At 47.9% G+C, this 18,036-nt stretch overlaps 1 protein-coding gene across 2 annotated transcripts in view; it reads left to right on the plus strand.

Annotated features, from left to right (window-relative positions):
- Positions 1 to 18,036, plus strand: part of PLXNA4 (plexin A4) — a 600,353-nt gene that overhangs the window by 35,464 nt on the left and 546,853 nt on the right. For both annotated transcript variants that reach the window (XM_083460906.1, XM_083460907.1), the window contains exon 2: positions 16,240 to 17,519. In XM_083460906.1, coding sequence (XP_083317032.1) covers positions 16,338 to 17,519 — 1,182 coding nt within the window. In that variant the 5' untranslated portion in view covers positions 16,240 to 16,337. The remainder of the gene's footprint in view (positions 1 to 16,239; positions 17,520 to 18,036) is intronic.

Below are 18,036 nucleotides of genomic sequence, written 5' to 3' on the forward strand. Positions count from 1 at the left end.
TGCTCAACGTGACTCCCTGAATGGATTTTTTTCAAGGCCTTATTAGACAAAAGGCCTTTAAAGTACAGGGTGCTTCAACAGCTGGACAATCTAGGGTCAGTTTCTCCGCACAAAAAGTAAAATGTTTCTTTCTGCTTATCCGACTGATGTGACTCCCTGTGTTTTTCACTTGGTTGGTGTCTGTGGCCACATGCACTGGCCTTCAGATGCAATAGCCTTACACCAATAGGACAGAAAAAAGAGGGGCGGTCTCCCACATGCTCTATAAATATGTCAGTGGATTGTGTACATAATTTGGCAGGGATTGTATAATTTAATTCCAGCAATGTAATACATATTTTATCAGAGAACATGGGTAGCAGAGATTTCCCCCAGAAGAAGGACTCGTGAGCAAAACACACCAGGTTGGTTTTATCTGATTCTTTTTGGAATAAATACATTTTCTCCCCCATTGCATATTGGGACTACCTCCTCCTTTTTCCCTGCCTGAGGAAAACACAGCTCAAATAGTTGATCCTGCCAGAGATGGGCAGATAAAAATAAGTTAATGCCCCATTTGTATTCAGGGAGAGACTGGGCCTGTTGTGTGGCAGTAAGCAAGCAAAGCCACTGGTTTTTAGCCGGAGGCTCAGGTGGGCTGTTTCTCGATGCAAGGAGATGCATTGCAAACAAAAATGTTGCAAATCCCTCATCCTGAACAAAAAAATGAGGCTGGGAGAGTATGGATCGTGCCAAGTTTCGGTGGCTGATAGGATTCGTGGTTCCTGGGAATCTCAACCACATTTCCCCCTGGATTTTGGAGTTCTAAATTTTCCTGTCTTGTTTACAAAGAGGAACTGTTGCAGCACAGTTGTGTTTCTATTATTACATACAGTTTCCTATAGGTTTCAGCTCTTTCATGCGTTCAGCCGGTGGCAGAGCTATGGCCATATCTGAACCAGAGTAGCCTAACTTCTAGGATAGAGAAGCACCATGTGATATATATGGGGCTGCCTTTGACGTCTGTCCAGGCACTGCAACTGGTGCAAAATTTGATGGCTACACTGCCTCCAGGGCTGTCTTTACCCGGGGGTGCAAGTGGTGCGGGGCACCCAGGCGCTGAATTCTGGGGTGGGGTGGGGTGTGCCACGCGCCTGTCGCTGAAGCTGCCTAAACTCTTAACTATCTACCTGTTATGAAATAATAAAGAATTTTAATCAAGCTAGAAAAACAAAATACAGTGGTACCTTGGGTTAAGTACTTAATTCGTTCTGGAGGTCCGTTCTTAACCTGAAACTGTTCTTAACCTGAAGCACCACTTTAGCTAATGGGGCCTCCCGCTGCTGCTGCATCACCGGAGCACGATTTTTGTTCTCATCCTGAAGCAAAGTTCTTAACCTGAGGTACTATTTCTGGGTTAGCGGAGTCTGTAACCTGAAGCGTATGTAACCTGAGGCACCACTGTACATATATACCTAGGTATTTCTGTAAGCGGGATGCAGATTGTTGAATTTTGAATTTTTTTTATTCATGGCCACCTTCAGGTGTCTTCTAAAGGTTGTATAGTTACTTATCTCCTTGGCTCGGGGGGGGGGGGTCGCATAACTCCATACTTTCCGATGAAAACAGGGACATCCTACCATACCATCCAAAGCAGGACATTCCGGGATCAAACCAGAAACTGGAATGGCTTCTGTAAATCCAGGACTGTCCCTGGAAAATAGGGGTGCATGGAGGTACTGCCGATTGCTTCTTTGCCTACACAATGGCCCCCTCAGTGTTGGTGCCCCCTCAGTGGCTGCCTCCGTTGGCCACCACCATGACTGACCGCTATACTGAGAGGGTGGAATGCCAGATGGTGACAGGGTGCTGAATGCATTTGCACCCACAATCCTGACTGGACAGATTTCTGAATTGCACACCAATTCCCTGTGACACCTCGGTGTGCAGTTATGTGATTAGCATTGCCAGCTGTTCAGATGGGGGTGGGGGTGGGGGTGGTGGAGTAGGCCTGGCCTACTCTTGTGCCTTTAACAACCATTTTATGGGCTATAATTAGCAGCTGAAGCATTTCCTGTTGTCACCTGTTAATTGCCGCAGATCAAATAGCTCTTTAAAGGCACAGCTAAACATTAGCAACCTCTCTTGCTGCATGACAGCCCATGTAGGCGCACCAGTTTGCAAGAACAACTCACGCATACTCCCCCCCTTTTACTTTCAGGGACCCCTGACCATTTGGTCCATTCATGACCGACTCTGGGGTTGCGGCACTCATCTTGCTTTATTGGCTGAATGAACCGGCGTACAGCTTCTGGGTCATGTGGCCAGCATGACAAAGCCGCTTCTGGCGAACCAGAGCAGCGCACGGAAACACCGTTTACCTTCCCGCTGGAGCGGTACCTATTTATCTACTTGCACTTTGACGTGCTTTCAAACTGCTAGGTTGGCAGGAGCAGGGACTGAGCAACGGGAGCTCACCCCTTCCCGGGGATTCAAACCACTGACCTTCTGATTGGCAAATCCCAGGCTCTGTGGTTTAACCCACAGTGCCACCCACATCCCTTCCTTTCTTTAGCTTTGCGCAATTCAGTTTTGTCCCTTGGCCAAGACAATGGATCTTACCATCCTTCCAGCAAAATTCTGGTTGCTTGGTGGCAACCCTACTTCCTAGTCCTGCTTGGCAGGGGGTTGGACTCGATGGCCCTTTTGGTCTCTTCCAACTCTATGATTCTATGATTCTATGATTCTAGGTGCAGATGCAGGTCACAGTTCAACAGGTGCAGATACAGGGCATGCCTTGCATTCCCAAGCTTTTTAATTGCACCTCCAAACAATAACACTCCTTCTGCAGCGGCGATAAATATTTGCTAATGAGGCTGAGCAATTACGTTGCTGCTGCTGCTGCTGTAGAATGAGTGTTGATGGCACTCCAACATCTGTATGTGCAAACAAAGGGCCCCGATCCCTGGGAAGCCCCCTCCTTGTACCTGGAGGCTCCTATTGAGGCCTCAGGAATTGCATGGGCAACAAGGGTGCTGGTGAATGTCTAAGGGATAAAAAGAATTTTTAATCGGCAGCCTCTCCAGATGTGTTTTACTGCCCTTGCAAGCTGAAGCCATTGCAGAAGCAGCTTTGAAAGTCTCATTTAAATTTCCACTTGTGTGGGTGAATGATTGGGTTGGATTATTTAATTTCTATATCGCTTGGCATTAAATATATATCTAAGCAGCGTACAGAAAACTGAAGTCACATATAAAAAATGTTACATTCATGCAAAGCTCCTCATAGATCTATAAATCAATATCAATTAATTTTCCTTCTGACACACCCTCCTTCTCAGCCTCTGGGTTCTCACCCAGGGTCCATCAAACCCTCAGCTCACCCACAAAAGTCCAGTGAGAAGAGTTCCTGGAAAAAGTAGATATCACCCTCGTCTCTCATTCGAGACTTGGTTTTTATGGGCAGGCCCAAGGTAGATGGCCCTTCCTTAGGCTCCCCACAGCTGTGTCCCATTCAGTTGACGTGGGTAGCGCTGTGGTCTAAACCACAGAGCCTCTTGAGCTTGCCGAGTGGAAGGTTGGCGGTTCAAATCCCTGCAACGGAGTGAGCTCCTGTTGCTCTGTCCCAGCTTCTGCCAACAAAGCAGTTCGAAAGCACACCAGTGCAAGTAGATAAATAGGCACCACTGTGGTGGGAAGGTAAATGGCGTTTCCGTGCACTCTGGCTTCTGCCCGTTGCACCACAAGTGGTTTAGTCATGCTGACCACATGACCCGGAAAGCTGTCTGTGGACAAACACAGGCTCCCTCGGCCTGAAGCGAGACGAGCGCTGCAACCCCATAGCTGACTGGACTTAACTGTCCAGGGGTCCTTTACCTATGACTCAATTCAGCTGCAGCCTCTCCACGCCCAGTTCCAAGAGCAGCAGGTTTGTTGAGTTTCCTGGGGGGTCCAAAGGGTGGGGAAAGGGGCCCCTTCACTCACAGCTCTTTCTTCACCCTATGTCCTCTCCTCCTCCAGCTGCCTATCCCTCACTTGAACTTCTAAGAACATAGCTCCCTGGCTTTCACTGCTGTCATTTTTGTAATGAAAACACCTTTTTTCATGTGCCTGATTTTGGGCTCCTCTGCTGTGCAAGGGGCGAACTCCGTGCACAGCTTACTTGCTTTGAGGGGGAGGGAGAAGATAGAAAGAAAGACATTGAAGTTGCAGTGGCAAGTGCATTCTTAAATCCAAGGGAGCATAGAATCATAGAATGGTAGTGACTGAAGGCATTAAACAGCCTATATGGCCCAGGACCCTCGTACCTACGGGACCGCCTCTCCTGGTATGTCCCACTGAGGACCTTACGGTCTTCAAATAAAAACATCTTGGAGATCCTGGGCCACGGGGAGATTAGGCTGGCCTCAGCCAGAGCCAAGGCTTTTTTGGCTGTGGCCCTGATCTGGTGGAACGCACTGTCACAAGAGACTAGGGCCCTGCGGGACTTGACAGCTTTCCGCAGGGCCTGCAAGATGGAGCTGTTCCGCCAGGCCTTTGGCCAAGGCACAGTCTGATCCCCTCCTTTGGTAATCCTCACAGAACTCTAGTCCAATGGCTGCCATTAATTTGACTCTGAATTGATTTTAGAATGTATTACAATTAATTGATTGTGATTTATGTAAACTGTGCTATTTTTACTGTTATTAGCCGCTCTGAGCCTGGCTTCGGCTGGGGAGGGCGGGATATAAATAAAATTATTATTATTATTATTATTATTATTATTATTATTAATCATCATTATCATCACAAGGGTCATTTGTTCCAAACCCATGCAATCACTTGTCCAATGTGAGCCTCGAACCCACAACCTTGAGATTAAGAAATGGAACTTCCTTGAAAGGTGCATTTTTCCTTTCCTCCACATTGCCCGATATTTCAAAGAAATCCCGTTTCACTTTGCCCTGGCCCCGTGCATTCATGTAATTAATTTATTTCATAAAATTTATACACTGCTTGAGTGTAACACCCCCCTCAAATGTATTGCTTTTTTTAAAAAAATAATTTTTATTGCATTTTCAATTTTATCACAATCACAGTTTCCATACATAATTCAATAAACTCAAGCATCGCTCTGTCCGAGCATGGACCTCCTCCCACCCCTCTCTCTGACTTCCATACATATTTACTTTGTTCTTAGCATTTCCATAGCCACTTTCTTACCTTCTCTCTTATTTTTATATTTCCCCTCATTAAATGTAAATCAGTTCCTTATATTCCCATTACAAAACATTTCAATTCGAAGATACAACGTTTTCAGATGTTTACAGTGTTCTTTCATATATAATATAAATTTGCTCCAGTCCTTTTGAAACAGTTCTTCCCCATCAACTTTGCTAATTCCACATATTCCACCATCTTAGTCTGCCATTCTTCCAATGAAGAATTTTCCTGAATTTTCCATTTCTGAGCCAGAAGTATCCTTGCGGCCGTTGTGGCATACATAAACAGATTCACATCTTCTTTTTTTGGAATTTCATCCCTCAAATGTATTGAATAACACTGGGAATGCCAAAAACATTTTAATTTTCAAACACTGAAAGCAACAGTTGGAGGAAGATCTGTCAAAAAATAATAATGCGGTAGAATGCTTTGGAGAGTGTATTATTTCAGTTTGCAGATGAGTGATTGCATTTTAAGATGCTCTCTCACATTAAAAAAAGAAAAGAAAATCCATGCAAAGCATTACATCAAGGAGGAAGTCAAGCGAGAGCATTTCTCTAAGATGTGGTAATGTTCTGCATAGCTTAAATCTGGTGCTGGAAGAAGCAATTCTGGCAAAGCAAAGTCTGTAGCTCATTGGTGGAGCAACTGCTTTGCATGCAAAAGATCCCAGGTTCAATCCGTGAGTAGAAGTACAAGCATCCCTCATTCGCGACCCTGGAGAGCTGCTTTCAGTCAGTGTAGCCAGTACTAAGCCAGTACTAAAAAGCAGAGACACCATCTTGCCAACAAAGGTCTGTATAGTTAAAGCTATCATTTTCCCAGTAGTGATGTATGGAAGTGAGAGCTGGACCATAAAGAAGGCTGATTGCCAAAGAATGGATGCTTTTGAATTATGGTGCTGGAGGAGACTCTTGAGAGTCCCATGGACTGCAAGAAGATAAAACCTCTCCATTCTGAAGGAAATCAGCCCTGAGTGCTCACTGGAAGGACAGATCCTGAAGCTGAGGCTCCAAGACTTTGGCCACCTCATGAGAAGTTCTCTGGAAAAGACCCTGATGTTGGGAAAGACGGAGGGCACAAGGAGAAGGGGACGACAGAGGTTGAGATGGTTGGACAGTGTTCTCGAAGCTACCAGCATGAGTTTGACCAAACTGCGGGAGGCAGTGGAAGACAGGAGTGCCTGGCGTGCTCCGGTCCAGGGGGTCACGAAGGGTCGGACACGACTAAATGACTAAACAACAACAAACAACAATACTCTGACTCATAATAAACAGCTTCTTAAATATCCTGTATTTTAAGAGATAGCCCTTTCATTGAAGAGGTTCTACAGATTTTGAAAAAAAAGTTCTTGCATTTCAACAGCAGAGTCAAGGTTGTAAAACACAAAAGGGCTAACTTTAAATAGTAGAGGTTTTGCCCAGTGAAGATAACAGATAACAAGCTCTTTCAGATCATTGCACAATTTACATTAGTTTACATCGCATTACATGCCGATAATGTTATGTGAGAACGGCTTTGAAGAGCAAATTGCTCTTCAAAGACACAAGACAGTTTTCACACTTGGACCCATCACACTGGAAGACCAGTGTCTGTTCACGAATGTTGGAATCCATTTGCAAACTTCCCCGTTAGCTAATTTTATTGATAAGCTGCAGATGAGATCGGTTCTTGCAAGGAGCTCTGCTTCGGTCACCTCAGGCCTTGCAAAGCTTATCCGATGGCACAGTTTGAAGATCCCCAACAGAGAAAAAAGGCTTTCCTGTATGTAAAGGTCTACATGAAAACAGCTGGAGCAAAAGCAAGTTACAAGGGGCTAGGAAGGAAAAATAGCCCTTAGAGCAGAGCTTTCCAAACTTTTCATGTTTGTGACACGCTTTTTAGACACGCACCATTTCGTGACACAGCAGTTCAGTTTTACTCAGTAAACTAACCCCTTTCCAGCCCCGGGAGGAGCGCAGGGAAGGTTCGCGCGACACATCTACACACTAATGTGTTGCGACACACCGTTTGGATAGCTCTGCCTTAGAGTGTTAGTCTATTACCCATTAGAGGAGAGACAGCAGGGGGAATTCTCATCTTGTTGCCCCTGTCCATAATCTGGGGGCTAACCACAGGTTAGGGGCATTTTATGGGGCAGTGGGCAGCTTCCCCTGCTAGTCTGCAGTGGGGAGGAAGGGAGTAACTTACTTAGCAGAACCACCCAAACAACCTTATTACAGCTATCCACAGACCACTTATAGTCAATCACCCTTGCCACAGCCCAGCCTGGAATTTTCTCACGGCGGGAGACCTCTGTCAACATAAGTGCAAAGCATTCCATTAGAGTCTGCTCACGTCATTTCTCTTTTTGACTCCTGGACCTCTGTAGAGGATAATAGCATTTTTTTTTCCATTTTCATTTTTTTATAAATCTCAGTTGGAAATCAGAAAGGAGGTTTCCAGCGGGTGAGTGGGGGGGGGGGAGGGATGGAGGCACCCAAGTCCAGCCGAGTGGTTACTCTGCCTGTGTAGTGACCTCCTCTGGAAATGCAATGCTGATTCCACTTTTCAATTTCCAGGCCCTTGTTGATGTGGGGAAGTCAATCCACGTTGACTTGGGGCTTCTCCGCACTTCCTCTTCTCCTAACTGCTTTCGTCTTTAGCACTCAGTCGGAGCAAGTGGCAATTTGGGTTTGCTCTGGACTGACGTTTGCTCCAATGTGTCACTAAAGAGTGGGTTTTACCTGGGAATTGAGTGGGGCAAGGGGGAAACTGCTTGGATCCATGCTTTTGTAGGCACCGGTGGTGTGTTTCAAAGCCAATGTGCAGTGGCAACTCTATATTGTTTCTTTAACCTGTGTCTTAGTTTCTCACATTGGTATTCAACCTGGTGAGGGCTAGAGTTAGACTGAAAGGTAGTGAGTTGCCCAGAGAAGCTTTTGCCCACTCTCGAACCTCTTCCCAGTAGATTCCATTGGGATTAACTGGGCCAATGTGTGGGAATGTTCAGGGATGTAGGAGAGGATATATTGTTTGATTATATCCTTTCCAACTTGTGTTAACAAGGTCTACAATTTAGCAGAGTAACACCCCCCCTTTTAAACTTGCACAGCGGATGTGTTTGCTCAGGCTCGCTAAAGCCTCTAAAATAAGTTACCTGGTAATTTCCCCTTTAAAGGTAAAGGGACCCCTGACCGCCAGGTCCAGTTGCGAATGACTCTGGGGTTGCAGTGCTCTTCTCGCTCTACTGGCCGAGGGAGCCGGCGTACGGCTTCTGGGTCATGTGGCCAGCATGACCAAGCCGCCTCTGGCGAACCAGAGCAGCGCACGGAAATGCCGTTTACCTTCCCGCCGGAGTGGTACCTATTTATCTACTTGCACGTTGATGTGCCTTCGAACTGCTAGGTTGGCAGGAGCAGAGACCGAGCAACAGAAGCTCACCCGGACATGGGGATTCAAACCACCGACCTTCTGATTGGCAAGCCCAAGGCTGTGTGGTTTAGACCACAGTGCCACCCGCGTCCCAATTTCCCCTTTAGTCCCTCATAAAAGAAATAGACATGACACCGTCTTCTATAAAAGTATAGAAAGAGTTTGCTCACTCTCTCATTCTGTTCATAGATGGATCCCAGAAGGCAGACTCAAGTTGCAAAAGTAATATACCTGGAATCTATCCCATAAAGAGACAGTCCCTTTGTCCTCTCTTGGCTGAGAGCATCTTAGGCTAGGCAGATGTTGCTTCTTTGATGAATGTAGTCAGAGAGAGAGAGAGAGAGAGAGATGGCGGCCAGTCCTATGCTTTTGTTACCTGCACAGGTGAGGCCCCGTCCACCTCTGGTCACATGCAGAGGAAGTCTGTCCCAGCTTAGGAGGAAACATGAAGTTCCGACTGGCTGGCCCAGACATCCCCTTTTTATGTCCACTCTAGGGATCTTGTACTTGACTGCTCTGTGTTTCACATCCCACACAATGCCCACATTCCAACTCATCCTACCCTCCCTAAGAAATAGATCTGAATCAGGGTTTGGGTTTTCTGAAAATCTCAGCTTCAAAATTTATGCTTGCTGTTCTTGAATATTATATGTACCACTCAGTGGTTTATTATTATTTTAGGGTTCAAATCCCTGCTTGGCCATGAAGCTTGAGAGAGCCAGTGTGGTGTAGTGATTAAGAGCGGTAGACTCGTAATCTGGTGAACCGGGTTCGCATCTCCTCTCCTCCACATGCAGCTGCTGGGTGACCTTGGGCTAGTCACACTTCTCTGAAGTCTCTCAGCCTCACTCACCTCACAGAGTGTTTGTTGTGGGGGAGGAAGGGAAAGGAGAATGTTAGCCGCTTTGAGACTCCTTCGGGTAGTGATAAAGCGAGATATCAAATCCAAACTCTTCTTCTTCTTCTTCTTCTTCCAGTCACACTTTCTCAGCCGAACCTACCTCACAGGGAAGTTGTGGGGATAAAATGGGGAGGAGGGTGAGACCCATATGTGCCACCTTGTGCTGCTCCTTGGAGGAGAGGTGGGATGCAAATGTGACATTGATGCTTCCCAAACTTGCAGGGAATTGCAGCCTAGCGCCATGGCAAATGGGAAAACAGTTCTTATGCTTTGTGCTTTAAGAGAGCTGTTCCTGATTTCCAATGGGCATATCCTTCCTGACAGGCACCAAGCGCGGGAACACACACACAGAGAGACAATTGTCCCATGTTGTTCATGTTCTGTGTGTGCCGTGTCTGATGCACACAGCATGGCCCAGCGCAGAAGATTATCTCCTGGACCGGATGAGCCAGTTGCCGGAATCGGTCAGGTGTTTGGTCTGGAGTTAAACAGCCCCTGGAGATTTCCCGCGGAGGTGTAGAAATTTAATCTCTCTGTTTGGACATGCTGCAGCTTGCTTTTTTATTATTATTATTTCGGCGTGTGTTTGTGCGGCTGAGATCTGTTTATTACTCTAAGCTCGGTAGAAAAGACTCTCTCCGGGCAGGATCCTCGCAGAGGGAGGGCCTGCCTTCAATTTCCACCTGGCTGTGACTTAAAGGGAGGGAGAAGGGACTTATAGCTGCAGTTGGAAGGTGCGCTTTGCTGAGGTGGGGGAGCTGTTGACAATGTCCCTTGTCTGAATTTTCGCTCTCTCCGTGCAGGTTCCCAAAGAAAAAGCTCTGCCCATGGTAATCAGGGTTTATTAAAAGAAGCCGGAGGGGGAAAGGAAATGTTCAGCTGAGATTAAGGAGGATTGTGTAGCTGAGCTTGGCGCAGAATTGCTGCACAGCGAATCTGTTGCCGCAAGCTTGCCTTAGTCAGCATCCCACGCAGGGCCCCCTCTCGCTCCGGCATCCCTGGAGCAGAGCAAAGGTAAGTGGAGGGAGGCAGTGCCGGATTAGCGCTGGCAGCGGTTCATTAACTGCGAGGTCCATCCTGCCAGCTGTCCCCTCGCAGAGCTCGGGAAAGGGGAGACGTGAGAAAAGCTGAAGGCCACAGCTTGTTAAGAGGACATGTGGGTGGCGCAACTTGGCTCTCCCGTTAACTCCCGTTTCTGTGGTTTTCCACACACAAAAAGAGGAGAGCTGTGAAACTGGACTGTAGCATTGCAGAACTGTAGAGTTGGGAGACAAACCAAAGGTCATCTAGTCCAACCCCTTGCAGGAATCATGACAGAAAAAACACCTGCCAATATCGGTCTAAAAACCTCAGACGAAGGAGAATCCACTGCCTTCTGAGGTGCTTTTTGTGAGACTTCCGTGCCAAGTGAAACCTGATTTGCTCTGATTGTGTCCCCCATCTTCTTGGGCCATGTTTTAAAGCCCTAATCGATGCAGTCCCAAATATCTGAAAGACTGCCTCCCTCCCTACATACCTTTTTGGGTGCTGAGATAGGCAAAGGAAGCCCTCTTGGCAGTTCCTGCACCCTCAGAGGCTCGGGGGTGACAGCCTGGGAAGAGGGCCTCCTCTGTGGTGGCCCCAAGTGTGGAACAGCCTCCTCACAGAGACATCTTCATTATACAGCACTATAATTTATATTATAGATCCTGAGCAGGAAGAGCAAGGAGGTGAAGATAGCGCCTGCCTATTTGGGGCTGTGTACCAGTGAGGCCTCCTTCTTTCTCAGATAGCAAACCTGTGTTTGGTCTCAGTTTTGGCCCTCGTGAGGTAAAAAAAAATAAAAAATCGTGCACAGAGTGCTCCCTTCGCAACTCAGCAACTGCCACACATCTGAGAGGCTTGGTTAACAACTTGAGAACAATATAAATATTCAGAAGACTAGCTGCTTCTCCCTGTAGAGGCACAGAAAAGACATTTTGGCTAGTAGCCATTGATGGCCCTCTCCTTCAGGAATCTGCCTAAGCATCTTTTAAAGCCATCTAGCATGGAGGCTTCCTTCTCTTCCATAGTTAAACTAAGCACTGCTTGAAGAAGTGGTTTATTTTTGAAATTTGTCCGGAAACCCCAACAATTCTTGCTAAGGTGGCAAACGTGTCGTTTGGGCCACACCACCTGAGACCGAAAGATGTTTTGACTGAAACATTCCTCTATATAAACGAATTCTCTCCACACAGGGCTTTTTTTCATCCGGAACTTGCCGGAACTTATGATTATTATTTCATTGCGGAAGTTATTCTGCTTATGGGGATCTGCCTCAGTCTTGTGAGGCCTCTACTGCAGCCTCAAATGGGACAGCCTAGGCGCAGATTTACCACAGCGAGAGCCAAGGCCCTGAGAATTATTCCTGAGAGGGTAAAAAACAACAACACACAACCACCACCAAGGGAGCATGGGAAGAGTGCCAGGCTAGATTTCTTGCTGTGTCTGCTACAGTGCGGCGCATGACTTCGGGGTATTTAATCAGCGTTGTGCGGTTACCCAGCCAGTTCAAACGTGACCAATAAAAAGCTCACAGCTGGCTGCTTCCTCCGAGCGCCTCAGCCCTTTGCTTTAAAGAGCTCCAAGCGGCTTGGGAGACGGGATGTGCTTTGCAGCACAAGAATTCAGCAAAGCACACATCCCGGGTGCTGTGGCCTCGCTTGCGATGTTTGCTCAAGGGCACCCCGAAACAGTACGCTCCCCGGCGTTTTGAGAAGCGCACCACACACGTCTTTGAAATCTCACAGCAGATCCATCCCAGTGCCCTCTGCCTGTGTTTTTGCAGGTAAAAAGGTAAAGGGACCCCTGACCATTAGGTCCAGTTGTGGATGACTCTGGGGTTGCGGCGCTCATCTCGCTTTACCTGCCGAGGGAGCCGGCATACAGCTTCCGGGTCATGTGGTCACCATGACTAAGCCGCTTCTGGCGAACCAGAGCAGCACACGGAAATGCCGTTTACCTTCCTGCCGGAGTGGTACCTATTTATCAACTTGCACTGGTGTGCTTTCGAACTGCTAGGTGGGCAGGAGCAGGGACCGAGCAACGGGAGCTTACCCTGTTGAGGGGATTCGAACTGCCGACCTTCTGATCGGCAAGTCCTGGGCTCTCTGGTTTAACCCACAGCGCCACCCGTGTCCCTAAGTGTCCCATAGAGAAGTCCCTGTTTTTGCAGGTAGGGACGTTCAAAACCATACCAGGTGTTAGCAGTTTTGCCCGGGGACGGACCTTTCAAAAACCACAACAGATTTTGCTTTAGGTGGCAACTGGTGATAACCTTAGTGGTCGGCAGAACCCCGCTGGAAAGTTTTCATACTGAAACTCTCTTTGGCCTCACTCATGTGAACACTGGGAGCTGCCTGTCAGACTCTGCGTCCATCTAGCTTCATATTGCCTACACTGGCCGGCAGTAGCTCTCAAAGGTTTCAGGCAGGGTTCTCTCCTAGCCTGCCATGGAGGTTTATTTATTTCATTCATTTATTAAATTTATATACCGCCCTTCATCCGAGGATCAGAGGGCGGTTTACAGTATAAGATTCAGGGGATATGTATGTATGTATGTATGTATGTATGTATGTATGTTGTTTCTTAAATTTGTATACTGCCCTATACCCGTAGATCTCAGGGTGGCTCACAACATAAAATTACAGTGGTGCCCCGCAAGACGAATGCCTCGCAAGACGGAAAACTCGCTAGACGAAAGAGTTTTCCGTTTTGGAGGTGCTTTGCAAAACGAATTTCCTATGGGCTTGCTTCACAAGACAACAATGTCTTGCGAGTTCCTGCTGGTTTTTTTCCCTTCCCCCCCTTTTTCTAAGCCGCTAAGCCGCTTATCAGCTGATCCAATCAGCAGATAAGCAGCTAAAAGCCGCTAAAAGCCGCTAATAGCACTAATCCGCTAATCCGTCAATGGGCTTGCTTCGCAAGACGAAAAAAACGCTAGACGAAGAGAATCACAGAACGGATTCTTTTCGTCTTGCGAGGCACCACTGTACCTGGGATCTTCTGTCCAAGGAGAGACACCCAGATTTGCTTCCAACATCTGTTTAGGTGACGTTTTGCTGGCTGCTGTAATCGCAAAGGATTACGGAGCGGAGTGTAGTTTTATGATAGCCACAACCTGAGGTGACTGGAGGCAGTCTGAGAAGCTGGCAGGCCCTGAACTCTGCACAAGCTGGTGGCGGTGAGACCTTCGCGTTGCAGCATTTGCAGGAGAAGGAAAGGCAAAAACACACGAGAACGCCCTTCTCTTTCCTTTCCAGCTCTCCCCAACTTGCCGCCTGAGGCGGCTACCTCAGCGAGGCTAATGGTCTGGCCGGCCCTTGATACTAAAGGTGACATTTCTCTTTGTGGTTCCACACACACCTAATGCCACCTCTGTTTTCCTGTCTTCCTACAAGCATCCTCTTTGCTGTCGTTTCAAAGCTGCTGTAGAAAGCTGGCTTGAGTTTTGTCTGGAAATAAACAAAGCGGCAGAATCCGGAAGCCTCCGGCCTCATTCTGCCTCGCTCTTTATCTTTTGTTTCCTTGGTGTTTGTTTTTAATCAGTCTCTTCGGAGCAGCGTGCGATGATAGGCTGGGTATTGCTATCACATTAGCTGTTTTGTTTTGTTTTTTTGACGGAGGCGCTGTAATTTCCCTGTACTCGGATATGAGCCACGAGCGTTTTGGAGGCGCTACAATTCTTTGTCTCTGCATTTGGGGAGATGCTGTGCTGGAGACTCAGCAAGAGAGCTCGGCAGGTTCTCCTCGTTCAGCAAATACCTGATGACTTGTTTTGGGGAGCTGGATCCTGAGCCACCTGTTGCTCCATGGATGGCGCTGGGCATATGGTGAATGTGATCCAATTGCTCTGAAGGCGCGCTATATCTCAGGTACCCCGTGGCGCCTTTGCGTCGCTTCTCCCTGCCTGTGCAAAGCCCTGTCACTCACTACTCCACATTCACTTGAATGGGGATCTTTACTATTATTAGAATTGTGTGGGTGCAGCGATGAGTAAAAAGGAAGGAAAGGAATATTTCCAAGTTGTGTTTGTGAAGGCATGGCTGCTTCCTGACAGCTGATCACACATTTGAAGGCTTGAGAAAGTATGGATGCCACAAGTGTTTGTATAATACGTGTGCAATAAATAGGGAACCGTGATTCTTCACACTTTTTTGGGGGGGTGCACTCTCAGTGACGTACACACTCATCCCACATTTATAACAAATCAATCTTTTTGTGTGGCAGCACCCAAACTTTGGAACTCCCTGGCTGTTGACATCAGGCCTGTTGACGCCCCTTTGCTGTACAGTGGTACCTCGGGTTAAGTACTTAATTCGTTCTGGAGGTCCATTCTTAACCTGAAACTGTTCTTAACCTGAAGCACCACTTTAGCTAATGGGGCCTCCAGCTGCTGCCACGCTGCCGGAGCATGATTTCTGTTCTCATCCTGAAGCAAAGTTCTTAACCCGAGGTAGTATTTCTGGGTTAGTGGAGTCTGTAACCTGAGGCGTCTGTAACCCGAGGTACCACTGTACTCTTTTTTGCTTTGACACGCCTAGACAAATATGAAGCATCTTTCAACCCATGTTTAGCTTATTGCTGATTTTAATTGCTGTTCAAACACTTTAACCAGCTATTTAATCACTTTTAATTCTTATTTTGTTTTACCCTTTTTGCAAACAGCTTTGTGGGTTGTTGTTGTTTTATTACCAAATGAAATGAAAATTAATCAAATAAATAAATACAGGTGTACAGGACACAGCCAGTGGTTAGCTCTGGCAGGCTTTTCTGCACATGGATGAGTGCGATTTGATATGGTGATCCTCTTCCCAGATTTACCCAAGTATAACTGGGTCATCTTTCTTACTTACGCTTTTAGAGTCATTCTGCGCACTTCCATGTAAAAGTGCAGCTAGAGAAGCATGGCTCAAGGCAGGTGGAGATCAGGTGGGAGGAGTCTGGGTTTCTGGAGCTGATTGGCATAGGTGATGGTGGTGGCAGAGCTCTGAGGACCACATCTAGGTGGGGTGGCACCAGGAGATGGGACAACTATGGCTTATGGCTGGAGGATTTGCACCTGCTTAACACTGTGGGTTAAATCACTGTGCCATGACAGGATGAGCTCCTGTTGTTCCGTCCCAGCTCTTGCCAACCTAGCAGTTCGAAAGCACTCAGTGCAAGTAGATGAATAGGTACCACTCCGGTGGGAAGGTAAACGGAATTTCCGTACACTGCTCTGACTTCAGCAGTAGCGGCTTAGTCATGCTGGCCACATGACCCAGAAATACTGTCTGTGAAAGCAGATGGGCTCCAGCTCCCTTGGCCTGTAAAGCGAGATGAGCGCCGCAACCCTAGAGCCGTTTGCAACTGGACTAATTGTCAGGAGTACCTTTACCTTTAACACCTAAATAGTACCATGAGTACTCTTCATGGTACTAGGCTGCTGCCCTGAAAGGCGCTTTGTTTAATCTGAACCTCCGCCCGCTTCTCTCGCCCTCCTAGTATATTCTCTGCTGTTTTGACAACGAGCCTGGCTGCTTGCTTATTCTGCCTTGGCATCTCATCGTTTGAGGGGGCTCCCTTTGTGCCAGCCTTGCTGCAGAGATGAAAAGGCGAGGATTAGCAATTAAAGACGCTTTCTCTGATGATGGCATGGTTTTTGAAGTAGGGAGGTTGGGGACATGCTTCTCAATAATGTTTCTTTCTCCCCCTCTCTCTCTCCCCCACCCCTTTTCCCCTTAGGATAATCTCCACCGGAGGGTCGGCACTTTGACAACGCTCACACCTCTAACGTCACTTCCTGCCGCTCTAGGAATACAAAACTCTCTTTTTTTGTAACCATGTCGGGAGACACATGGAGGTGGACTTGCCTCGTCTTGCACCTCCTTCCCTGCGCCGTGATGCTGCCTTCCACCACGAGGCAGCAGCCTTCCAACCCAAAGAGACCTTTCCTCACCTTCACTGTGGAAACGGCGGACGTGCTTTTCAACCACTTGGTGGTGGACGAGAGGAGAGGCAACATCTACCTGGGGGCCGTCAATTGGATCTACAAACTCTCCAGCGATCTGGAGATGCTGACGTTTCACCAGACGGGCCCGGATAGCGACAACCCAAAGTGCTACCCTCCCAAACTGGTCCAGCCTTGCAACGAACCCTTGAAGTCCACAAACAACATCAATAAGATGCTCCTCATAGACTACAAGGAGAACAGGCTGATAGCTTGCGGCAGCCTGTACCAGGGCATCTGCAAACTCTTGAGGTTGGACGACCTGTTTAAGCTCGGAGAGCCCTTCCACAACAAGGAACACTACCTCTCCGGGGTGAACGAGAGCGGCTCGGTTTTTGGGGTGATAGTGTCTTACACCAACATGGATGACAAGCTCTTCATTGCTACCGCAGTGGATGGCAAGCCAGAGTACTTCCCCACAATTTCTAGCAGAAAGCTCCCCAAGAACTCTGAGGCAGAAGGGATGTTTGCTTATGTTTTCCACGATGAGTTTGTGGCCTCCATGATCAAGATCCCGTCGGATACGTTCACCATCATCCCTGACTTCGACATATACTACATCTATGGCTTCAGCAGTGGTAATTTTGTCTACTTTCTCACCCTCCAGCCCGAGATGATTTCTCCTCCGGGCTCCACCACTAAGGAGCAAGTCTACACTTCCAAGCTGGTCCGCCTTTGCAAAGAGGACACGGCCTTCAACTCGTACGTCGAAGTGCCCATTGGCTGCGAGAAGAACGGCGTGGAATACCGATTGCTGCAGGCTGCCTACCTGTCCAAGGCGGGAGCCATCTTGGCCAGGTCACTGGGCATCAGGCCGGAGGACGACGTCCTCTTCACCGTCTTCTCCAAGGGGCAGAAGAGGAAGATGAAGTCCTTGGACGAGTCAGCCCTGTGCATCTTTGCTCTGAAAAGAATCAATGACCGCATTAAGGACAGGCTGCAGTCCTGCTATAGGGGCGAAGGCACTTTGGATTTGGCCTGGCTTAAAGTGAAGGATATCCGCTGCAGCAGTGCAGTAAGTCAGGATGCTAACTAGAAACCCTCGGTTGTCCTTTGAGACAGGAATGGTGGTGATGGAAGTGAGGGGGGCACATAATGCAAGTCTGTGGGTGCAGTTTGGGAGGGGAATTCTTTTGATCTGTGTCAAACCAACATCCTTCTTCCATTCGGCAGCCCCATTTTCAAAAATAAAGGGAATTGGGGCAGTATTTTTTGCTCTATAAGACGCACCCGGCCATAAGACGCACCTAGTTTTTAGGGGAGTAAAACAAGAAATAAGATGCCTCCTGAGCAAAGAGGGAGCGCTCCTCCCTCTTCGCTCAGGAGGCTTTGCGGGGCTATCCCTGAAGCCAGGAGAGCAAGCGGGATCGGTGCACACCGATCCCTCTTGCCCTCCTGGCTTCAGCGAAAGCAAGCCTCCTGCCCTTCCCTCCACCTCCCACAAGAGCCGCGTGCTCTTTAAAGGGAGCGCGGCTCTTGGGGGCTTTTCTGGGAGGTGGGGGAAGGAACAGAGCCACGCGCTCTGTCCCTTA

The sequence above is a fragment of the Podarcis liolepis genome (assembly GCF_965112155.1).
Source record: "Podarcis liolepis genome assembly, chromosome: 10".
NCBI lineage: Eukaryota > Metazoa > Chordata > Lepidosauria > Squamata > Lacertidae > Podarcis > Podarcis liolepis.